The sequence below is a fragment of the Nansenia antarctica genome (genome assembly GCF_963989245.1).
Source record: "Nansenia antarctica genome assembly, chromosome: 7".
Lineage (NCBI taxonomy): Eukaryota > Metazoa > Chordata > Actinopteri > Argentiniformes > Microstomatidae > Nansenia > Nansenia antarctica.
The window spans coordinates 43,834,924-43,860,318 of record NC_137677.1 but is presented as its reverse complement, the minus strand read 5'-3'; the positions used below and the strand labels follow the sequence as shown (position 1 = coordinate 43,860,318).

At 44.7% G+C, this 25,395-nt stretch overlaps 1 protein-coding gene across 1 annotated transcript; it reads left to right on the top strand.

Moving 5' to 3' along the window:
- Positions 1 to 984: 984 nt before the first annotated feature.
- ccser2a (coiled-coil serine-rich protein 2a) lies at positions 985 to 23,759 on the top strand (the record flags this gene model as incomplete). The annotated part of the gene is made up of 10 exons (XM_080536779.1): positions 985 to 2,281; positions 3,228 to 3,454; positions 11,024 to 11,123; positions 14,696 to 14,807; positions 15,419 to 15,611; positions 17,670 to 17,735; positions 19,561 to 19,674; positions 20,261 to 20,311; positions 22,538 to 22,625; positions 23,662 to 23,759. 10 exons carry the CDS (start codon positions 985 to 987, stop codon positions 23,757 to 23,759), a joined length of 2,346 nt encoding a protein of 781 aa, XP_080392905.1.
- Between the last annotated feature and the right edge of the window lie 1,636 nt (positions 23,760 to 25,395).

Sequence of the window (25,395 nt, the reverse complement as noted above, 5' to 3'; positions counted from 1 at the left end):
AGCGATGTGTCATTGATTTTAAACAACGCAGAAATGTACACATAAAAAAAAAAAGAAACTGAACATTAAATCGGATGCCGACATGTGGACCAAAACACTACAACGTGTCACATTTGACTTGGCTGTGCAAGTAAAAGAAAACGTTAAGAGACTTTTAGAGCAGAAAATATCTGAGAGTGTTCATTGATCTAAGATAGCCTACATGTTTTTATAACATGTCAGCCCTCTCGTTGTCATACCATTTTTATGGATGGAATGTTACAATTTCTTTAGCAGTGTAGTTTTATTGAGTGAATACCAATGTCTGGTCTACATTTCATGTGAATAGCTGCAATGGAAATATGTTGAATTGAAAAATTGTTGATGTGTTGCATAGCAAATTATTTCCCCCACTGTATGTCATTCCTTGTGTAGTTTGTTTAACTTTGCTAACAAGGGTTTTTGTTGCATGTTTGAAAGTGAAAAATGAAATCCCAGGGTCATTCTGTTGCTGCAGAATTTCCCACATCTATCTGTTTATTTAAGTAATCATACAAGGGAGGAATAACACAATGACACATGTAGCATTAGACACAGCAAACAAATGAGTTTGGGTACAGAGAAGGCAAGACAAGAATGATAGTGGGTCCAGCCATGCTCGATTCTATTCTGTACGCCCCAGGGATGCAGCTATCCTACAGAAAAATGTATCCAATGAACCAATGGCTAATCTAGGAATAACTACCCTGTTGTCAGCCTCTGTAGATCAACACACCTCATTTAATCATCATTGAAGTGGAAGTGTGGGAAGGGAGGGAGGGAGGCTAACATGTTCTGAACAGGCATTAAAGGCACAATCCAGGATTAGTTTAATGTTGACCATAGAAAATCTGAAAATGTAATTTTTAACGCCTCCTCTCTTTCTCTCTCTATCTCTCTCTATCTCCCCTCTCTCTCTGCAGTCCTGTGTGACACTGTGCACCTCCATGACGGTACTGGCAGCTGATGGAAAAGAAGGCCTCTGTCAAAACTGCCATGGTGTCCAGACTTCCTAAGTTCGGTGCCCCTCGACCTGTTACGGGGGTGACTGGCCCCCTGCCCAACGGATCCGCCCGTCCCACGACCCCTCCTATCCAAGAGGGGAAGACCGCTCCTTCGGGAAGGCCCAACGGGTTGGTCCACACCCCCTCCTTCTCCCTGAAATGGAGGAAAGAGATTGGGAGTTCCCCCACCACCACTCCCACCAGCCCAGACGAACATGGGGACAATTCCCCGACTTGGAGATACCCGGAGAGGACCAAACCCTCCCCTCCGACGGCAAAGGGAGGCTCGAGGTCTTCTGCCGCATCCTCAGCCTCCAGCCCTAAGGCCATCCCTCGGCTCTCCTTGAAGACGAGCCCAAAGGTAGGGGCCAAGCATGGGCCGAGCCCCCACAGCGGGGCCCCTAGAGCAGCTCACCCTGGCTCCGCCCCGTCCGCCGGTCACGCGTCAGACTCGTGTCCGGGGCTGACCCGGCCACGGGACGGCTCCAGCTCTCCCCGCGGGAGCTCCGGAAACAGCCTCTCCCGGCCCGGCGACGGCCTGAAGCCCCTCGCGCCGGACAACATGGCGCGGTCGCGGAGCTTCACCCACTTCGAGCAGGTCCCGCCGTCGCCCACCGGCCTGCCCATGACGCGCTCCTTCTCCTTCAATCGAGTGGTGGAGCTGGCCAAACCCCTGGTTGACACCCAGCTGCGACCCCCCAGGACCAGCCTCCTGAGACCGCTGGCGCTGCAAGGCCAGGCCAATAGCAGGCTGGGGGGGTGGGAGATGGGCCTTGGGACGAGGCTGGGGGCTCCTGGGGGTCTTCAGTACGGCAGCAAGGACTCCTCCTCAGGCTGCTCCCCATCCCCATCCTCCTCCCCCTCCACCCCCTTAACCTTCCCCTCTACTCACCCCAGTGCCCTGAAGAAGCCTCTGCTACCTAACAGTGTCATGGGCAGCAAGTTCTCGGCCCGGCTCGGCCCGGCCGAGCAGCAGAGACCCCTGTTCACAGGGCGGGGGAAGGGAGAGGTCAGAGCTGGAGGGGGGGCCGGGGGGACGGTGGCGTGGGACATCCCCGCAGTGGAAGGCCAAGAAGACATGTCTCTGTCCTCGGCCTCCTCTCTGGAGTGTGACGACACAAACGAAGAGTTCCTGGATGACTTGGATAGCCCTGGGGGGGAGGGGCTTGGGGACGGGGATGTCCCTCACAACAGGAAACGGGGTGCTGCCACTCACACGCGCCTCCGCAGCTTCCTAAACGAGACCATGGACTGGGCTGGTAGGGGCTTATCAGGTACTCTACTGGGAGGGGAGGGGCCTATAACATACATCACAGTTATGTATACAGTACAATTATGCTACTTCTACTACTACCACTACTACTACTGTACATTGGATTTTCTTTTTTATATAGCAGCAAGCGGCAATTAAAGGGTGCATGTTTTAACCTCAAATTTGGCACACATCTATGTTATGGCACTGTCTCAAAGCACACCAACTTTGAGATTGATTAGACTAACAATGACTGACATAGGCCTCTTTGCGTATGTCCCCATTCATGGTACATATTAATTTGCATATACAAGTATAAACTTGTCCTTTGCTAACTTTGCAGGGACTCGTACAAGCATGCTACGTAACAATGTTCATGTCAATCGGTCTAGTGGTTCATGAGAAGAAGATTTTTAACCGTTATTTTTTGTACATTTAAAAATGGAAATGCAGAATATTGAGTGACATGTGGCAGCCATGTTTTTCATCCGATACTGTTGAAATTTGGTACACATCTGTCATACATCTGTCATACTGTCATGGGGGCGGCAGGTAGCCTAGAGATTAGAGAGGCCAGCTAGCAATCAGAAGGTTGCTGGTTCGATACCCGCCTCAGAGGGAGCTGCATGTGAGCTGGTGACTGGAGGGTTGCTGGCAACATAAGGTGCCTACCACTACTGTTGTACACTTGCTCTTGGGACTCTGACTATGGCTGACCCTGTGCCTAGAGAAAAAAATACATTTTGTTGTGCAATGACAAAAAAGTTGAATCTAATAACATTTTAGATTGAATGTTAAATTGAATGTGAACATGTTTTTCACAACATTTTGAACAGCAGGAAATCTATTAGGCATCTTTTGAGTCCAACTAGGTTAGTTGCTGGGTTGAGTAGTTTTATTGGTGGTTCTTTCATGTCTAACGCTGCCCTGTGCTTGTGTCCCACCCTGTGCAGGGAGGAAGGAGGAGGGGGGCGTGGGAGCGTCCCAGGGGCCTTCGGTCCTGTCCTCAGGGGAAGACTTCCTCCGGGGCTCGTCTCTGGAGCTGAACCCCTCCAACAGTTCTGGGGTTACCTACATGTGGCAGGAGGAGGAGGAGGAGGAGGAGGAGGGCATGCAGCCCCGGGGAGGACCCTGCCCACACCCCAGCCACAGCTACGACCACTCTGGTCTCAGCAGCGTTGTGAGTATGCTTGAATGGCAACAGGATGTGACACCATGGAATTTGAACTGTTAACATGGTTACAACCAAAACTGCACCCCCACCCTGCCCCCATACCCTCCAGCATAGACCCGCTACACTAAGGCCCAATACCATTTCTCATTTTTACCCCTACCCCTCGTTTTGGAGTGCCACTCGCTTTTTCGGCTTGCCCCTCGGAACGGAGTTACAAGGGGTAGTGGTTGAAAATATTCCCCTATGAAATGGGATAACCCTTCAAGACCCTGATACGTCATCAGTAGTATCGTAGAAAAACATGGACTTAAGTTTCACGCTTCAATCGATCAAACAAGTCATGACATAAAAATTAACAATGCTTAATTACCAGGCCAGTTCATGACAGAATAGCGGTGCTATCTAGGCTAGAAACCCATGCTCCTACAACTTTGCGGCTGAACTTTAATCACATTTCGGGTGTCATATGCCATCAAAGGGGGGAATTGTGACATGGAAATATGTCAAAATGTGGGACTGTCATACACAAACCAGCCTTAAAACATGTAACATTAGATAGCTAACATTAGACACACAGCTAGACACATTGGAATAATAGCGATTCTTTTGCTATGCTTGTTATAAAGAAAAGGTCTATGATACATTGAAATGACATTAAACTAAGATAATGCAATGGTTATCATAATTTAAAAAATCTTTATTAACAAAGAAAATACTTGCATTTGTGGTTTTCTTTTCCTGCTTGTTATTTTCTTGCCGATGATTCGCAAGACATTCTGGGATTTCATAACACTTTGTTTGTTACTCCGTTCGGAGTGTGCATCTGAGAAAACTCTGTTTGGGGGACTATGTAGCCCTTCCACTTAGCCTGTTATGGAATTATCTAAGTATCTAAATATAAAATAGCAAAAGGCAGCCTGTTTTCTTCAGATTGTACAGAAAAGGTATTTAATTATCTTTTGCAAAAGGAGGACAGTTTACAAGCAAGGTCTGACAGTCAAAAGTCCTCAGAAAAAGTCAGACTGTCAGCCAGACAGAGGGGGGAGATGTATTTTTATACACACAGGTAACAAACCCACCCTCAGGTGAGGTCAAACCCATCACAGGCATTTCCTGTATGAGGAGGGGCTAGCTGTGATGCAAATTATGAAGAGATTATGGGGGGATTGACCCCCATGTTCTCTTAGAGACACCAAGGTGGAAAAGGAAACACAAAGGCCAGGAACTGGTTTGGTCTGGCTTTAGATTGTTTGGCCTGAGGAACACAAAGGCCAGGAACTGCTTTAGATTGCTCGGCCTGGTCTAGGTGTAGGTCAAGAGAAAAAAGAGCAATCAATTATTAAAATGATATAACATTGTGACCATTTTTTAAAAATTATTATTTCTTCAGGGAATGGTACAAGGGAGTGGTGACATATAAATAAACAAAAGAGAAATAGAATAACAAAGCGTTCCATGTTGGCTATGTCTATGAAGTCTAAGATCCATCTCTGCGTGGTCAAGAAATGGGGTGACTTCCACCTGCAAGCTATAAGCCTTTTGGCCGTTGTGAGGCCGGCAAGCCAGATGCGTCTCTGTTTGATATTTAAATCCAGGGTTGAACTGTCAGTTAGCAATAGGACTACTGGTGAGTGTGGGATCTGTTTGGACAGGATGAGGGACAATGTATCACAAACCGTCCTCCAGAAATCAGTAACTCCAGTCCAGGGCACTCCCATACCATATGTAAAAAGGTGCCAACTGTATTTTGTGTACACAGAGTACAGTTAGGTCTTTATGGTCTTTATTTTATGTCGCAGATATGGAGTAAAGTATGTCCTAAGAATAACATTGAAATGGATAACCTGGTGGTTGGGATTTCTGGAGGAAAGCGTTTTGAAAAATGTTTTGCCAGATTAATTGCCCATTTAAATTGTTGTGTGATAAAGTCTCTTTCCATATTCTGTCAATATGTAATGGTTTTAAAGAAGCCTTAACCAGGATGGAATAAAGAGCTGAGACCTGACCCCTGGGTCTGGTGAGTGCTATGTGAAATGGATGTATGCCTAGTGTATCAGCAATCAGATCTTTGTAATCGTTTAAATGTGTCTGTTGTCTAGCCAATGTCAAGCTTCAAGTAGAGAAACTGGTTTTCATTGTCTACTAGACTGGGGTCGTCAATGTGTTAATTCTGCCCAGACAGTCTGTGACTGTCCAGTGACTCTTGTGAATTCAGTCTCAAAAGTAATGAATGTCTTATCAATAAATAAAATGTCTTATCAGGCGTATTATTCCGCCACAAGCCCTACCCCTACATAATTGGGATCTATCTATTTATCTATCCGTCAGACTATCTATTATAGTCCAAATCATATTTTAACTGTATCAACTACCAAGATAAGAATTTGCAATCCCACAAAGTTTCTTCAGCAACTTCCTTTTCCAGTTTATCCTGCTGCTTTCATGAGTGATTAAGCTAGAGGAACAAATACTCTGACAGAAAGAGAATGTGAATGAACAGACTGCCAACACTCATTCCTAACCACAGTCTCCCTCCTTCAGTAGCTCCCAGAATCTGGAATGCAGACCCCATAGCTCTTTAAAAAGCTGATTATAATCTCCTTGAAGATAATCTGACTGTTATTCTCCAGCTCTTTTGTTCTTCCCTCTCTGTGTTATGGTGCCATGGTGCTTGGCTCTCCGGAATGTTTAAAGAGCTTAAATTAATGAGCAGGATTTGAAATGGTTAATCAGTTTTGGCGTCTGTCATGGGTTCACCATGTACTGGAGGCATGTCTTTTCCACAGCTGAGACAGTTTTAAAGAAAGGAGAGATGTATGTGTGTGTGTGTGTGTGTGTGTGTGTGTGTGTGTGTGTGTGTGTGTGTGTGTGTGTGTGTGTGTGTGTGTGTGCGTGTGTGTGAGTGTGTGTTTAAGGACAAAATACTGTTTCATATTTTCCAAGCCGTCAGATCAGATACAGTATATTACAACGTACAACATATAGAAAATAAATAGGTGATTTGTATTATTTTATATAGGTGAACAATAGGTTGTTCTAATCTGTTTAGTGTGAGGTTAAGAAACAAGTGGCAAGCATCATAAAATGACCCTCCCTCGCTCATTAGATTTTCACCACTGTCATGATTGTATTATACTATACAGTGGAGGAAATAAGTATTCAACACATCAACAATTTTTTTTATTCAACATATTTACAGACATTGGTACATCAACATTTTTGGCATTTAGCAGGCTCCTTATTCCAAAGTGACTTACAACAAATACGTTTGACGTTTGAAGTAAGTGAATCATCTATCCATCAGCAGGAAAAAAGTAATCTATGCTCAGGCCAGGCGCCATTGGCAGTTCCGTTGCAACCCTGCAGAGGCGGTGGTGCAAGTTGGCCAGCAGAGGTGGAGGAGCGGAGTGAACGGGCAGGCGTATGGAGGTGGAGGAGAGGAGTGAACGGGCAGGCATAAGGAGGTGGAGGAGAGGAGTGAACGGGCAGGCATATGGAGGTGGAGGAGAGGAGTGAACGGGCAGGCATATGGAGGTGGAGGAGAGGAGTGAACGGGCAGGCATAAGGAGGTGGAGGAGAGGAGTGAACGGGCAGGCATATGGAGGTGGAGGAGAGGAGTGAACGGGCAGACATATGGAGGTGGAGGAGAGGAGTGAACGGGCAGGCATATGGAGGTGGAGGAGAGGAGTGAACGGGCAGGCATAAGGAGGTGGAGGAGAGGAGTGAACGGGCAGGCATATGGAGGTGGAGGAGAGGAGTGAACGGGCAGACATATGGAGGTGGAGGAGAGGAGTGAACGGGCAGGCATAAGGAGGTGGAGGAGAGGAGTGAACGGGCAGGCGTATGGAGGTGGAGGAGAGGAGTGAACGGGCAGGTGTATGGAGGTGGAGGAGAGGAGTGAACGGGCAGGCATAAGGAGGTGGAGGAGAGGAGTGAACGGGCAGGCGTATGGAGGTGGAGGAGAGGAGTGAACGGGCAGGCATAAGGAGGTGGAGGAGAGGAGTGAACGGGCAGGCGTATGGAGGTGGAGGAGAGGAGTGAACGGGCAGGCATATGGAGGTGGAGGAGAGGAGTGAACGGGCAGGCATATGGAGGTGGAGGAGAGGAGTGAACGGGCAGGCGTATGGGGGCTGATCATTGCCTGCATGTAGGAAGGGGCAATACCCTTTGCCGCCTGGTAGAGAGATTTGTTGTAGAGGGAGAATAGTAAAGGCCTTAGGATGGAGCCCTGGGGGACCCCGGTGGTGAGGGCTCATGGAGAGGACAGCGATCCAACCAGGTAGGATGCACATCAGGATGCAAACCAGAGGAGAGTAAGATTATTTCGTTTTGGAGTTGGGATGGCAGTGTGACAGCAGGCCATGAGATCAAACCATGAAATGTGCATTGTTGATATAGGCCTATGGCGCACCAGACTGATCATGAAAAGCTGTTATGTTTGCTGAGGGAACACACCTTTAATATTACCTTAATGATAGGTAATTGGTCTGGTACAGGGTTATTGTAATCCTAGGGTTAAGATTTATCATGAGACTATGATGAAGACACTTTCCAAACGAAGCAAGAAACTAGGCAGAATTCTGTCCAAGCCAAAGCAGTGATACTATCACATTGGGAATATAGATTGTTTTTAAACTTATTTTTAGTCTTTTACTCGGAATGCAGGAAAGCACCTAAATAGCTCCAGACCAAGATCCCTCATGCTCATCAGCCTGACTTAGTGTTGCACTTGGAATTGAACATAAAGGTGCTGCGGAAGGGGGCTCTAGTCCCCCTTTAATGTGTCTAACCCCATCCTTCCACTACCCTCCCATCACACCCACCCCAAGATTAATCTTCTGTGTCTTTTTATATCTGTATGAACATCATTCCAATATGATTTTAGAACATGGCAGGAGTGAAAGATTATTATTATGACTGGTCATATGGTCTTCCCCATTGTGACGGCGAAGATTGTATTATTTTGCAACAGCTACCGTTTCAGTGCAGAAGAAGCATACAGGTTTTACGTTACTGAAAGTTGGCAAGATGAATGTATAGTTGTCAGTCCATTGTTCAATAAAGCTGAGGTTTTGCACATCAATGTTATGCTCCAGGTTCTTGAAGGTGGTCTGGTCTAGTGGATAGTGAATTGGACTGATGATCGGAAGGTCATGAGTTCGACTGCCGCCTGAAAATAGTGTGCCCTTGAGTAATGCACTTAACCCTAAATTACTGCAGGGAGAATGTCCCTGTAATCTCTAATTGTAAATCGTTTTGGATTAAAAGCGTCTGCTAAATGGTAAATTATTATTTAAATTATTTTGATGGACAAAATAACAGCTCTGCTGAAGCCAAAATATCTGGATCACCCCCTGATAGCTGGCTGCAGTATAGGTGTTAGCGATCTGTTCAAACTGATAAAGGAAAAACTTTGTAAGAAAGTGAAAATATTAAACAACAATATGCTAATTATGCCTAAATAATAATAAAACATATTAATATAAATTATGAATATTTAATTATTATTAATATATTTTTAAAGTCCTGCCTCCACGGTGTATGCTTAGAAAAATTCTGGTTCCTTGGACAAATGTAATTGGTGACCCCTGGGCTACTCGATGGTTGAGAAAGAGGAAGGCCACATCAAGTGGAAGGCCACTGGCAACTTCTTTTCCACTTCCTGGTGGACCACCGCCCGGGGGAAGGCGCACGCAAATGCCGACACACTATCACGCTGCAACCCGGGTCTATGGACGGTCCACAGAGACCCCGGCTTTCTACTGGGGGTGGGGAAGTGTAGCGACGCTCGTTCCTGCAGAGGGGAGGCAGCCCTGCAGCACCACAGACACACAGACACACAGGCACCTGGGGACATCGTAGGAGGCAGATGATGTCCCTTCTGACACGTAATAGGAGGCAGGTGATATCCATTCTGACAGCTGCCCTGCATCGGCCAATCAGGAAGGTGGCCACATAGAATGCACCCAAGGCCAATTATCCCAAATGGGCGCACCTGGACCCGAGCTTACATCCAGACAATAAATACGCCTGTAGCAGCTAAAACGCACTCTTGACTGTTGGGTCATTTCTAACTTGGGTGTGCGGTTTGCCCAGCCAAGATCAGACCAAATTGCAAGCCTTTCCAATTCATTAATGAATGAGTTAATAATTCCACTCTGCTTTAATATTTTCAATTTGGTTGTAGAACTCATTTAGCGTTGTAATTCATGTGTTGGAGATTGAACAGCCGTGCTACTGTTCAGCTAGGCCCCCATAACGTGCAGAGTTAAAGAGTGGAGCAGACATTTTCGTGTTCTATCAATATTCCTTTCTTCCGCCAGACAGTTTGATTTAGGTTACCAGTCTATTATCATGAATCACACAAGACATATTCATAGATGAGTTCCCTTACATTGTGGGTATATCTAAAGTCGAGGCCTTGCAATTTATTTTCATTTTGTGCCACGGCTCACAATTGCCTTTTTAATTCATGCTTTGAAGTATTGACTTGTACTTTTTTGTTTTACTTTTAAGCTTTGAATTCTACAAGAAAGCAACATAATCAAAACAGCAGACTTCTTCAGCTGTAATAATACCGTGACATTACATCACACATTCTTCAGAGAAATTAATGCCTGTGTTATTGTCTGGATTTTGATGTTTTGACTATATATTAATAAAGACTATATTTTATTTCCCCCTGTTCGTTCAGAATCTGCTCTGTTAAATAGAGAACAATATTCATAGAAATTGATCCACAAATCTGTCAGGTTGTTCGAGAACAACAATCCCCTCTCCTTTTTGGTTACTGTTGGAAAGAGCAAATGAGTCAGTGTTAGCCAATCAAATTAGCTTTTTTTCTTTTTATTTGTATTTTTTTACATTTGTTGCTTCAGTGTTTTTTTTAACACTACCCACATGGGGGAAAAAATAAAAAGTTGATGTTTTGAACTGCCTTTTGACTGGTTGGGAGTGTGCCAAGCAAGTTGCATATCGGTCTCTCTGATAGGACATTCTCACACCTCTCTCCTCTCCTGATAGGACATTCTCACACCTCTCTCCTCTCATGATAGGACATTCTCACACCTCTCTCCTCTCCTGATAGGACATTCTCACACCTCTCTCCTCTCCTGATAGGACATTCTCACCTCTCTCCTCTCCTGATAGGACATTCTCACCTCTCTCCTCTCATGATAGGACATTCTCACACCTCTCCTCTCCTGATAGGACATTCTCACCTCTCTCCTCTCATGATAGGACATTCTCACACCTCTCTCCTCTCATGATAGGACATTCTCACACCTCTCTCCTCTCATGATAGGACATTCTCACCTCTCTCCTCTCATGATAGGACATTCTCACACCTCTCTCCTCTCCTGATAGGACATTCTCACCTCTCTCCTCTCTGATAGGACATTCTCACCTCTCTCCTCTCTGATAGGACATTCTCACCTCTCTCCTCTCCTGATAGGACATTCTGACCTCTCTCCTTTCCTGATAGGACATTCTCACACCTCTCTCCTCTCCTGATAGGACATTCTCACCTCTCTCCTCTCCTGATAGGACATTCTCACCTATCTCCTTTCCTGATAGGACATTCTGACCAACCTGGACAACCTGGAACCAGATGACCTGAAAGATGATGACCTCATGTTGGATGTGGACCTGCCCGAAGATGGTTCTCTACACAACGGTGAGGACAGACAGGCAGACAGACAGATAGACAGACGTACTGACAAACAAATATGATGTCGACTGCATAATAGTGAGTAGACAGACAGACAGACAGAGGGTCCCAATTTTCGAGCACTAAAGAGCGCTGCACAACACTAAAATGATGTGCAAAAACTATTCTATTAATTTGGTGTCACCACAAAGAGCAGAGCAGAATTGCATCCATTCAGGCAGGCCATGGGGCACAGAAAAAGCAATATAATCATGGTCCACTCATGTAAACGACAACCACAAGTCGCCACACTTTGTCAGAAGTGTTGATTAGATAACAAGAACACATTTTCACACAAATAGGCCTTGTGAATAGAAGAACTCTGAGATGTCTGTGTCTGTCTGTGTGTGTGTGTGTGTGTGTGTGTGTGTGTGTGTGTATATATATATGTGTGTTTTGTGGTACAGTACATGTCAAAACTCTTTGCCTGACTCCAAATGCCTGCCGCCAAATTAAGCACCGTAGCACTGTACTATAAATGTCTCCTGGGCAGTGAGGTTATCTCCTCTGGAAAAAACACGTGTGAGACGACCGAGCGGTCTTGCCGGGGGGGATTACTAACAAGGATCCCTTTATGACTACGAAACGCAAAAGAAAAGGTTAATTAGTTCTGTGTTGTCTCAGTGTAAACAGCTATGGCCTTGTTTTGTTAATGACGGACTGTGGATTTGAATCCTACCTGCATTCTTCCCACCTCTGTATATGGAAGCGGTCATATATATATATATAGCTCTGTCATGGCTAGGGGTCGTAGCTGAGAGAGAGAGAGAGAGAGAGAGAGAGAGAGAGAGAGAGAGAGAGAGAGAGAGAGAGAGAGAGAGAGAGAGAGAGAGAGAGAGAGAGAGAGAGAGAGAGAGAGAGAGAGAGAGAGAGAGAGAGAGAGAGAGAGAGAGAGAGAGAGAGAGAGAGAGAGAGAGAGAGAGAGAGAGAGAGAGAGAGAGAGAGAGAGAGAGAGAGAGAGAGAGAGAGAGAGAGAGAGAGAGAGAGAGAGAGAGAGAGAGAGAGAGAGAGAGAGAGAGAGACCGGTCCGCAGAGCCAGGCCTAGAGACAGGCCAAGAAAGGAGGGAACTTGACTGTTAGCCTAGCCTAAGGCCAACCCTCCTTCTCCCTCTCCTTCTCCTCCCTCCCTCCCTCCCTCTCATGGACACTGTGGCTCTGTCAGCCGAGCAGGAAGGGATGGGGAGGAGGGGGGAGGGGAAGGGAGGACGGGAGTCGAAATAAGGAAAAGAAGTCCCCGCTGCAGTATTTTCTCCCATGACAAGAGTGGCCCAGTGACCGCTCACCCCCCCGCCCCCTCCCTCCTGCCCAGACGGGTGACTCCCAGCCTGGCCACGGACTTCCCTCCTGGCTCCTGGGGAGTTCCAAGAAACAGACAGTCAACAGGGCGGAGGGTGTCTCTCACGTGCCCTTTAACAGCTGACCAGCTGCTCCAGCCCTCTGCTGTTTGTTTTTGTTACTCCCAGCTCTGCCGCTTTAGGACTTTTCACTGAGGATTTTGCTGTTTCTGAGTTGTTACTGGTTTGGGAAGGAGTTGACGGACCTAGCAAACAGAGAGTTGGAATGTAGCGAGTCACTGGTGGAGTATGTTGGGCTGACTATATTTGGACAGGCTTGTCTTCCCCTGTGGTGTAAGAAACTGAGAGAGTCAGGGTAAGGTATTGTGTTTAGTCCACAGGTGAATACCATGTCTGTGTCTGTGTCTGTCTGTCTGTCTGTCTGTCTCTTGTTGTGGCTATTGTTTTTTTTTTTGCGCCTCCTTTGGCATAGTTCTGTAGCAACAATTGCATTAGAGACTGAGTTATTGTTCGACTGGGGTCCAATTTATTTTCAATGGAGCTTCCCTCTCTTTTCTTCTCAATGTTGATCAATGTCGGTCATGGTTCATTTCATGGCTATGTGGAATAGAGTCTTGCTGTATTGAACTTTTCCTCTTGCTCTGTTGAGAAGAGAAATACACTATATGGACAAAAGTATGTGGACACAATTATCATCCAGGGCTGTTCTCATGGTTTGGGCTAGGCCCCTTAGTTCCAGTGAAGGGAAATCTTAATGCTACAGCATACAATGAGATTCTAGAGAATTGTATGCTTCCAACTTTGTGGCGACACTTTGGGGAAAAAATGCACAAACAAAAACTACACAAAGTGAGGTCCATAATGACATGGTTTGCCGAGTTTGGTCTGGGAGAAGTTGACTGGCCTGAACACAGAGCTCTGACCTCAACCCCATCGCACACCTTTGGGATGAATTGGAACGCAGACTGCCTTCTCGCCCAACATCAGGGCCTGACCTCATTAATGCTCTTGTGGCTGAATGGGAGCAAATCCCCACAACCATTATTCTAAAATCTAGTAGAAAGTCTTCCCAGAAGAGTGGAAGTTGTTATAGCAGCAAAGGTGGGACCAACTCTATATTAATGCCCATGGTTTTGGAACGAGAAGTTCATCAAGCACATAAGGTGTGATGTTCGGCTGTCCCAATACTTTTGTCCATATAGTGTAGTATGTGTAGGTGTGTACTATACGTAATAATACGAATACGTTATTCGAAAAAGATCAAATATTGCGATGGAAACAGATACAGATTTTACCCGAAGTTGCTCATTATTATTGGAAAAAAGCCATGATTGACATGTCTGTGTGTGAGCCATTATGTTTCTTCAAATCGATTCAGATAAAAATGCCCATTCTGTTTGCAACATAAGAGTTTGATTTCACTAACTAGTCGTTTCATTTACTCCACATTTTTGAAAAGTGATCGCTATTCAGTAGCTGTCCCGTCAGTGCTGCTTCAACGCGAAACTCTCGCATCACAAGTAGTAATTCACGTTTACCTAGCGAACTGCAGTAACTAAGGTTGATGCAGCATCATTGGAATTTAAGATTATTCCCTTCAACTGAAGGATACATTTCTATCTTTATTGGCACACGTTTCTATCTTTACTTGGCAGTACTATTACTATTAATAGTTTCTATTTACAATGCAAAACAGATACTTTTTTCAGTTTCTGTTCATAAAAGTTCATAAAAGTTCATAAAACTTAGTTTAGTTAAAAATAATACCAATTTAACACAACTATAAACCACGCCCACCTCAGGTCTTCTATAGAATCTTCTGGACACAGGCAACACACATACACACACAGGTGAACACTGTGACCTCTCTCTGTATAGACTCTGACAGGATGTGACCTCTCTGTATAGACTCTGACAGGATGTGACCTCTCTGTATAGACACTGACAGGATGTGACCTCTCTGTATAGACACTGACAGGATGTGACCTCTCTGTATAGACTCTGACAGGATGTGACCTCTCTGTATAGACTCTGACAGGATGTGATCTCTCTGTATAGACACTGACAGGATGTGACCTCTCTCTGTATAGACTCTGACAGGATGTGACCTCTCTGTATAGACTCTGACAGGATGTGACCTCTCTGTATAGACTCTGACAGGATGTGACCTCTCTCTGTATAGACACTGACAGGATGTGACCTCTCTGTATAGACTCTGACAGGATGTGACCTCTCTCTGTATAGACTCTGACAGGATGGCCCGTTCTGACAGCTCAGAGAGGGGGGGGCGCCGGGGACCCTGGCGGAGGAGACAGCGTCCCTGGAATGGACCGGATCACATCAACAATGACAACAGGTCAGTCTCAGTCGCTGTCATAGATTTTGAGCATGATTAAAAGCCTGACCCGATGTAGGATTTTGTTCTGTAAAAATGGAAAACTGCAGACTAAGATATGATTGGCCGTAATAAGTATTATCAAAATAATTTCTAGAAATTGCAAGAGTAAAGCATTTTATGAATGACTTCGTTTGCCCATTGACTCCATGTGCAAAGTGGCATTGGTGATTATTTCACCCAAAAGCTTGATATTATCGGGCAATCATGGTCCGTTGTCGAGAAACAACCAGAACTAGTCCCTGACCTCTGCTTTCATAACGTCTTAAAAACCACAGTATTGAAACTCGGAGCAGCTGGTAAGGAGGCAACCAATCATCATTCATCTTATTGAATCTGAACTGATGACGTCACCGCTTTGACACCTCAAGACATTCCACAGAACCCACAGCCTTTTCCCTTCCGGGGGATGCTTAACTTGAAACAATGGAAACTTTCCCTCTTCAGAGTCAGCCTGTAGTCTCTTGTGTTGATGGCAGGGATTCCAAAACATTACCTCATTGACCAACTGAGTCACTGACCTTTCTCTCTATTTATTTATTTCTCCCCCCCCCACTCTCTCTCTCTTGTAGGGGTCCTGTCCTCCAGCAGTTTGATGGTTATGGAGGACTGGGGGCGTTCAGGGGTGGTCCTCGGCCCCTCCCCCCTGCAGGGAGACTGGATGGTCACATGGGGGCCCCCCTGGATGAGCTCACCCTAAGACACTTGGCCCAGGACTGCAGCTCGGTGAAAAACCAGCTGCTCAAACTTAAGACCTTACTACAGGTAAGACACACACACACACACACACACACACACACACACACACTCAGTTCTGGAATAGCTAAGTCAAAGCCTGGATCTTAATCCTATTGAGATGCTGTGGGGTGATTTGAAACGGGCTGTGCATGCAAGACACCCCTCAAACATCACACAGCTGAAAGAATCCTGCATGGAGGAGTGGGAAAAACGTTCTCCCAGTCAATGTCAGAGACTGATAGACAGACATAAGAAACGTCTAATTGAGGTTATTTCAGCCAAAGGGGGCAGCTATAAAGGCATAGGGTGTCCTAACTTTTTCCTCAGTAGGAATTGGCATCATTGTGCATTTTTGTTAAATAAATGATAACAGTTACATTTTCAATGTTTTGGTTCAATTACGTCACAATTATTAGTGTGCTTGCAGTATGCAAATTTGCACCGGCTTCTCACTGACATGAGAGGTGTCAAAACGTGCGGCTCATTCCCACTCGCATTGCTATTGTCCGGTGGAAGGTTGCGGGATACGGTTTTCCCACAATTGGACCTTTTGTTCATAGGGATGAATGGTGGAATGTTCAACTGTCAGAGTGAAGATCGTTTTTTTACAACATTTTACACATTTTCTAACTTGCTCGCATGGCAACAATTGTGTGTCTATATTCAAAATGTTTACATCACAACGTTCAGCGACTCTCACTGTCAGTCAAAATATCAACATAGTTTTTGAGTTTGAGCCGTTTGTTTCAGACCTCGCAAGACAGAAAAAACGCTCAGCTGTGTGTGTTGCCATAGAAACAAACTGCCACAATTGAAAAACGCACACACACACACACACACACACACACACACACACACACACACACACACACACACACACACACACACACACACACACACACACACACACACACACAGAGAGACAGAGGGAAAGAGGGAGATAGAGAGATATTAAAATGCAAAGTGACTGGGAGAATTGAACTACTAAGTCTAACTTTTGAAAAGGCTCTTTATAAGCTCTGTAGCTCAGTTGGTTAAAACGCCTGGTCAGTAACCAGGAGATCGCGGGTTTTAATCACTGCGATGACTTGTTTGATTTTTATTTTTTCAACATTCAATTGGAGTTGGTCTTCGCCAGGGGGTGCAGGGGGGTGGCCCAGAGGCCACTGTAGTGTTTTTGTATTGGCTTTAATTAGTAAGGCGTTTCGGCTCCCTTGAGCACAACCATTATTTCGTTGGACCATTACTTGTTATTTTCTTAATTGTATATGTGAATTGGTGCTGTGGGCAGCAGCTGTACAATGAGGAGCTAGTTTAATCATAATTGATCTCGCCACAAGCAAAAGGCAGGCGGTATGGGTGTGCGCACTGCTCAGCCAGCTATAAAGTAGCACACACCAGCAATACAGGCTTTACCTGAGAGACAGAAGAATAATGAACACTGCAGGTTTAGGGTGCATCGTTATGCATCACATATATTATTACATCCTCTGGAACCTGGCCTTTCGAATTGTTGTGTAAATGAATCATGTGTTCAATCAGAGGGATGCTACAGGATTGTTGGCACTAATTACTCACATCAAAGACATTCAACATTTTGGCTGAGGTGTTGACTGTATGGTTCATGATATAATGTGAATGGATTTATTATCTTATTTAATAACACACAGTCCTAAGTGTAATGGCAACATACTTGCGCAAAGTAAGCTTTTGCTCATAGTGGTGGGAATTTTTCTTGACAATATTTCTAGTCTAGTCTATTTCCAGGACTCGTTTTTGGCTGAAAACATACAACATGCTGTAACATATCTTTAAGGTCTCACTCTTTTTAACTGGATTCAGTAGAATCACTAGTGAAAAAAATCCACAGAAAAATGCTCTGATTTGAAATTCTGCAACAGTATGTGAAGAGACATAACCCAGCAGCTGTTGGTATCATGAACAAACAGACAAAATGCAGCTACTGTTATCCCCCTCCTCCTCCTCCTCCTCCCTTTTTGTCACAGTATTGCACAGTAAATGTTTTGTATAAAGCGCTTGAGGAGTGTTGACCCAGTGTTGTTGTTGTTGTTGTTGTGTTGGTAGATGGAGGAAGGAGGGGCTGTCCCAGATGTTGTGGTGGACAGTGAGGATAACAGCACAGCCCTACAGGTAATACACACCACCAGGAACACAGACTGAGAGCAAAAATATGCTCCTCCTCCTAAATTTCGTTGTTTGGTACCTGTACTATAGCAATGACAATAAAGACCATTCATTCATTCATGTTGTAGCTTAAGTAGCAAAAACTCTAAATTACTCGACTCCTTTTGTGGTTTAACCTTGGTTTTTGTTGTAGGCTTATTCTTTCATGTTTATGTTTCAAGACTTGTGCACATGAGGTATTTCTGTGTTTCAATTTGAATAAATTTGCTGAAATTGTCATTATGGGGTATTGTGTGTGGATTGATGACATTTTTGTTTCATTTAATCAATTTAAATTGAGTCTATAACACAACAAAAGGCGGAAAAAGTGAAGGGGTATGATGACGTTCTATAGGCACTCTATTTAGTAAGAGGAGAGAGATAAGGAGATCTTTTTCGTTTTCATTTACTTTAAGTGTTTTAGTTAGATTTTCATACTAATTAGTATAATAACCTGTCATCTTACCGGGCAGCAAAACTGTCTATCTTTCCAGCTAGCTTGGTCGAATATCCCAAGGTGATGATTACTCCACTGAAAATACTGGTGTTAACTCACTCTCATGACACAAACTGAAGCCATGTCCCATGTGCCCTCTCATCCCCTGGGGCAGTACAGTCATATTTCCTCTGCAAGCCTTTATCATTACCGTATATAGAGTCAATCACATAAACAAACACATTTGAGGTGTTTTTCACAGTATAAATCCTGTCTTGAGTCAAGCTCTTCACCATCCATCTATGATAAGCCTATCCTGCACACTGTTCACCTATTTCCTAGATGAACTGGTCCCATTCTCCATATTATTTGAGCATAAATGTGTTTAATACAAATTTTACGGTACAATAATTGTCTCAGACAATGTTTGCTGTCAATGTGTGGTCCGGATTGTTAGGCCTGTATTTTCCATGGACTACCCGGTATCAAATGACAGTACACAACAAGTTTCACAAGCCAGCTGCTAGCTGCAATAGAGTAGTGTGCATCAAGTTCAATATTTTTGTGAATCAGTCTGTAATATTTGTAGCTATCATTCAGCACATAATAATAACGATCTTGCTACACTCTAGAGACAGTGAGCTAAGAACAAAGTGTAGTTGGTGTAGTGTAGTTACTTTGCATTGGTTACTGGGTCTTACACTATGTTACTGGCTAGCGTCCTGGGGGTCGCCACATTGTTGTTGTTGATGCCAGAAGCAGTGTTTTGTCTGTGTGTGTGTGTGTGTGTGTGTGTGTGTGTGTGTGTGTGTGTGTGTGTGTGCGTGTGTGTGTGTGTGTGTGTGTGTGTGTGCGTGTGTGTGTCTGTGCATCTGTGTGTGTCTGTGTGTGAGAGAAAGAGTTCGGTTTATCACCAGGCTGAATGCCAAGCCAATTTAGCAGCTTCAACGTGAGATAATATATTGATAACTAGTAACAGCCACTGGCAAACAGTGATAACGTAGCTGTTAGCACCGAGAGATGACTGCCACAGCCGTGCAGTTGTTCTATTTAGGAGAAGCCAGTCACTGCTGAGGTTTAAAACTTTCTGTCATTTTAGCATGTGTAGCTCTATGTGTGTAGCTCTATGTGTCGCTCTATCATCTATTGTAACAACTGCAATCATTGACAATGGAAATGAAAGGGGCAAAGTTGGCATAGAAATTGCTTGACCAAATCCTGTCAAAGTAACTTAGGTTTGTGTTTTTGTATGTGTGCGTACACATGCGCGTGTGTGTGTGCGTGTGCCTGTGTACGTGCACATGTTTGTGTACGTGTCTGTGTGTGTGTGTGTGTGCGTGTGTGTGTGTGTGGCAGATGGAGGACCTGATGAGGGAGGTGCGGGAGCTCAGAGAGGAGCTGAAGAGTGAAGAGAGGACCATCGCTCAGCTCACACTGCAGCAGCAGCAACAACTCCAGCAGCAGCAGACGGTGAGTGTCCCCAGGGGTCAGGGGTCAACCACCAGCCAGCAGCAACCCTACAACAACAACCCTAGCGACTGGAAATCTCATATTTCTTTTTTTTAATACTATTTTATCTGTGTGTTTTGTTCCGGTTTTGTTTGTTTTAGTCTATTTGTTTTCTGTTTCTTTGTTTACAGTACCCTTCAGTTTGAGAAAGGCGCTTTTAAATTAAATATATTATAACCCCCTGGTTGATTACCGATTTGATCAATGATCGCTCAATGATCAGTCGTTTTAAGGCAGCAATGCTCCTCTAGTTCCTTGAGCACAAACCCTCACTTGAGTCTCCCATGTTGCTCTCATATCAGAATTTAAATATAGGCTAAGTAAACGTTTTCCTACGGATATTTTGTATCATAACATTACAGTATATAATGGAGTATTATATAATTCCTGTATGATACAATACAGTAGTGGTATTTCAGGATTCGTCTGCAATGTGAAATGTAGCCCCAAATCGAATTTGTATTCATTCATTATTAATTAATTCTGTACAGTCGTTAATGGCATTGCCCTCTCTCTGCCCCCAGCCTGCTCATGTCCATCCTGGCAGGTGTCATTGCCACCAGAGGGCGTCATCGCTGCGAGGGGACAGAAGGACACAGTACGACAAGGCCACCCAGACCCCCTGGAGAGGACAACACCTCCACGCCGCCAGTCTGCATCCATCCTCTGTACGCCACAACCAGTCTTCTATGGCAGATGCTAACTGGTATGCTTGGGACAGCCCGACTCTGACGTCAACCCGTTAAAGTTGAGATTTAAAAATGGTTAAGGGTCGTCACAAGCATTCGAGTTGGCACTACCCAGTCTGTGTCCATACCTGTGGCCTACGTAGAGTCCCCTCACTGACACACTCTGCTCTCTCTCACCTAGCACCACCCTGACCTGTCAACACAGTGTTTCCCCTACCATTGGCTTGGGGGGGCGGGCCGCCGCCCCAACGGAACCCCCCGCCCCCCCAAGAAAGAGGAATTATTACGGACGTAGACACCGAACATCTGACAAGCAGGCTAAAATATCCGCTTTTTTAAAAACCCAACCCGAATCTGGCGAGTGGCAAGCCCATGCGCTCGTTGGTATCGTTAGTCCGCCAGTAGTCTCGCATAGCCAAACCTATCTCCACACTTCGCTTCGCGCTGGACACACTCGCACACAAGATTGTGTGCGAGTGTGCACGCAACGCGAGAGAGTTTTTGCCGGGTGAGATGTCTGCAGATGGAAAGTAAGCAAGTTGAAACGTTAGCAAATATAATTGCTGAGTGTTCTAACAGAGCAAGTTGGTTCAAATTGGTCGTTATTATTTTGACTAGAAAGTGTCTGATTATAGTTCCATGGTATGTAAAATAGTGTCAAAGAACTAGCAAGCTAGCTCAGAGGTGATTAGATGAGCTAGTCTGCTGCACACATGCCAACTAAAGAGCTAACTCTTATTATTTTACTTAAAGTAGATATACTATCTTTCTTATTCTGCTAGAATTGGGCTTTATGGTAATACCATAATGGCATATTTACAGTACATGGACAGTGGATTGAAGCATTGGAAATGTCTGTTTTTTATAGTTGGACATAAGATTTTTTTTCAGGTGAGAGAGTAAAATGACATTATCTGACTGCATTGCCCACAGCAATCCAATATTCAATTATAATTATGTTATGAATTGATATGGATCAATGTATACCTCTTATTAGATTATAAATACTCTGGTTGTTATGTTTGCCTTTTGGTTGACAGCAAAAGAGGGAGAGAGGAGGATAGAGAGGGAGAGAAGGAGAGAGCAGGATGGTGTCGGCACACCAGAGAGAGAGAGAGCAAGAACCAGGTGAGAAAGTGGACAGGTAGTCAAGACCACATAAGTAAGTAGCCTTAAGAACCGATGGTTCTCGAGCCTAATGGCCCATAGGGCAGGAGCCTATCTCCTGTTTTCGTAGCGTGAGGCAGCTTAATGTACAAGTTAGTACACTCCCTGGACATGACGCTGGTATGTCGCAGGGTCTTACCCCCTGGGGGGGGGGGTCCATGCCACGGTCCATGTCACCCCCCCAAGGCAGCAAACCTAGGGGAAACACTGCAACACTCCTTACATATTCATATATCATATTCATATATCAATTGCATATTGGTGTCCATTTCATACCTCCATACTTGGAGTAGATGGTGGCGATAGCACTGTGTTTATTAGCAGGTATTTTAGTGTAATTCCAATCAAAAAACAAAGCTATGTGCAATAAAGTGGAATGAAACAGATAAAAAGTATTGAACACAGTAAGAAACAGCTCATGCCACTAATGAGTTCTCCTACCTGTACTAATGAGAATTATCTGGTTTAGTGCATGTTGGTGGGTATGAACTTCCACTCTTTGAAAAAGGGTTTCCCACCTCTGAATGCAAGTAATCAAATAATTTGTCACCAAGCTTTCCTGCAAGAAACATCTCATGATGGTTAGAGGCAAAGAGCTCTCCCAAGACCTTCGCAACAAGAGTGTTGTGCAGCTTAGTAATGGCACTGGTTACAGACGTCAAAATCCCACGTGATCAATGTGAGAGATTAGTTTTTTCGTACAGAAAGCATCTTGAAGCTGTCATTGGAAACAAAGGCTTCTCCTCCAAGTATTAAATACATTTCAGTTAGCGTGTTCAATACTTTCCTGTGTCAGTCCCCTTTATTGCACATAACTTTTTTATGGATTGGAGTGTTACAATTTCTTTCGCTGTGTAATTTTACTGAGATAATACCAATGTCTGGTCTAAATTTCACGTGAATAGCTGTGAAGGACATAATGTGCATGTGTGGGCATCACTCCCGTTCTTGGTCTTTTCTCTGCGCAGGGTGTACTGCCCGCCTCCCCCTTCATCTCCCCCTGGCAGAGCCAGTACCATGGGCCACCCCGTGCCAATATGCCCCAGCGCAGACAGAGTGAGTCACTAAATATTGATTGTTATTAGTCTATTCTATGGCTACTGTGATGAATTTAGTGCAACCCTGATAAAAATGAGGTTGGCCCTATGTTGGCCCTTGCGCAACGCCACAGCAATGTTTGGAGGAGGTAGTGTGCTTCCTGTGTGTTGCTTGTGAGTAGCTGCGAGAGAAAGAAAAAATGAGAGAGAGAGAAAGAGTGACTCCACTCTGTGCCTCTTTCAACTCTCTCTGCGGGGTGTGGAGCGAAGTGGTGGGATGGGACAGGACAGGACAGGGCCAAGCTTCCACAACCCTGGGGGCGGTGTCTAGTGCATCTCTGCTTGGTTTGGGTTGGACTGAAACGCAGCTGAGCGCCCCGGCTGTCAATGAAAGCGTGGCGTCTATTTATATTTTAAGTTATCTTTATTTATTTACCTGTATACTCTATCTATTTTTTTCTTGTCTTCACACGTTTAAGTTATCTTTATTTACCTGTATACTCTATACTCTCTCTCTATATATATATATGTATACACAGCTGTGTTTAATACTTTCTTAATTCTAGTCGTACACTACATTATTTTTATTTTTTAAATTTTTTTCTTGTCTTCACACTTGCTTTGGCAATGTAAATGTATGTTTCCCATGCCAATAAAGGCCTTTAAAATGTTAAGTTGCGATGAGAAGGAGGAGAGAGGGATGTGTTGAGATGTGTTATGCACATCGTCGTGCCAATAAAACAGTACTGATTGGAAAGACAAAGAGAGAAAGAGAGAGAGGAGTCACATTGTCTTGTTTGAATCCTCTGCTGTCATCAACGCTTGGTGTAAACAAACAATGGGGGGTCTCACAAGTAGGAAAGTGAATGGAAAGTGGCAACTGGAAAATAGAATGGGTAGAGCAGAGCTTGTGTGTATGGGGGGGGGGGGCATCCTCCCATGTCTCTCTCTCTGTGAACAATTCCACTAATGCAACATACCTCATGTGGGGGATTTAGACGTCCAGCATCGTTGATTAGAATGTTGTGTATGTCTCTGTGTTTCTTACCTCACAGCCTCCAGTACCACAGCCTTCCAGCCCACGCCTCCGCCTCAGCGAGCAGCACACCCAGGGAAGAGTAGCAAAAACAGCCCCCACCGAGGGCCGCAGTGAGTCCCCCTGGGGGAGCGGCAGCTTCCAGGACTCACTGCAAAAAAGGGGGGGAGCGGCAGTTTCCAGGACTCTCTGGCCTCTAACCCCCCCTGCTGGACTCCCTGGGTAACATGCCCTGGGTGTGCATGGGGGTTTAAACGCATCCCTAATGTTGGGGGACTCGTTGTGATGACATTGTTGAACTCCAGTGTAGGAGTTCAGCGGAACTGTGTTCGGCGGACTAGCGAGATTATGTTGATAATATTTATAGAGGTCAGCAAGGAATTAGCTCCCATAATGTTACCAACCACAAAGATGTAAGATTAAGTTAAGGATTAAGCTCTCTGTGTGCATACAGACACACAAGGAACAGACTTGTTGACACAGTTCCAATGCCTAGTCTAGTTTTAGTAGAATGTGTGTGTGTGTGTGTGTGTGTGTGTGTGTGTGTGTGTGTGTGTGTGTGTGTGTACATACGTACGTGTATGAGTGTGCGATCTCTCTCTGGCTCCCCCTCCTAGGAAAACCCTCCAGGGTTAAGGTTATTTTTAAGTAGACTTGGGGAGAGTACGAGTGTTTGGGTATTCTGTTTATCTGTTCTTTAGAACAGTGTTTTAGTTTTGGAAGCATTCACACAAAGGGAGCAGTCATGTTCAGTTGTGTTGTTGGTGTTTTATCTTTCATTGGAAAACAGGTGGCAATTGCACCTGGTCCAAAACACTGATAGGGCTTTCACACCGCCACGGAACCATTCTGGTTTGCGTTCCCGAACCTAGTCTGGAACCTGCTGGCGCGTTCAGACCGAAACTAAATTGGTTCGGAGCCTTCCTCATATGCTCAGCAAACACACACACCTGCGTGAACGTGAACTTTGTAAGCTATTTCAATTCCAAAAATGGAGCAGCTGGCTCATAAGAGAACATGTTTAGAAAGTGTATTTTTTTTTCTTCATAGAAAATAGTTTTTATTTCAGATACTGTAGTGGAAGATATTTCTACCATCTTGTTGTAACATTTTTGTTTATCCCGCCCCTTCGTCACCCAACATTGATGGTTCCAGTTACGCTGGTATGAACGTGGGCTGGTTCGCCAAACAGCACCAAGGTTTGGAGGTTCCAGAACGGGAACGGGAACGGTTCCTTCGCGGTGTGAAAGCCCTATGGGTGTACCAGGCCCTGAGTCTTCTCCCTGCTGTTTTTTCTGTGGCATGGAGGGTTGAGTGATAACCACACGGGGGGCTGAGTGATTTTAGCCCTTGTTCATCCACTACACCACTGCAGATTAAAATGGGTGTTGGTTTTCGTTTCTCGCTCTGGCTTATTTACAACTTTTGTGAGAGTTATTCATGTGTTTAAAATGTTCACTAGAAACAATTCTATTTCTCGTTCCTGTATTTCATGACAGATCATATGCAGCATCAATCCCTTGCAGCTGTAATGCATTGCCCCATTGTATAAGGTACAATATTATAAGAAACAAGAACTAACTGATGTCGATATCAACATTCAAACAGTAGTATACTGCCGTCACATATTACAGTACACATAACTTTATTTACATATGGACTTTAATGTATAGATTTTCTGTCTGGATTGTTTGAGTTAATACCAATGTCTGGTGCAAATTTCACTTGAACAGGCTCATTGGAAATACATTTA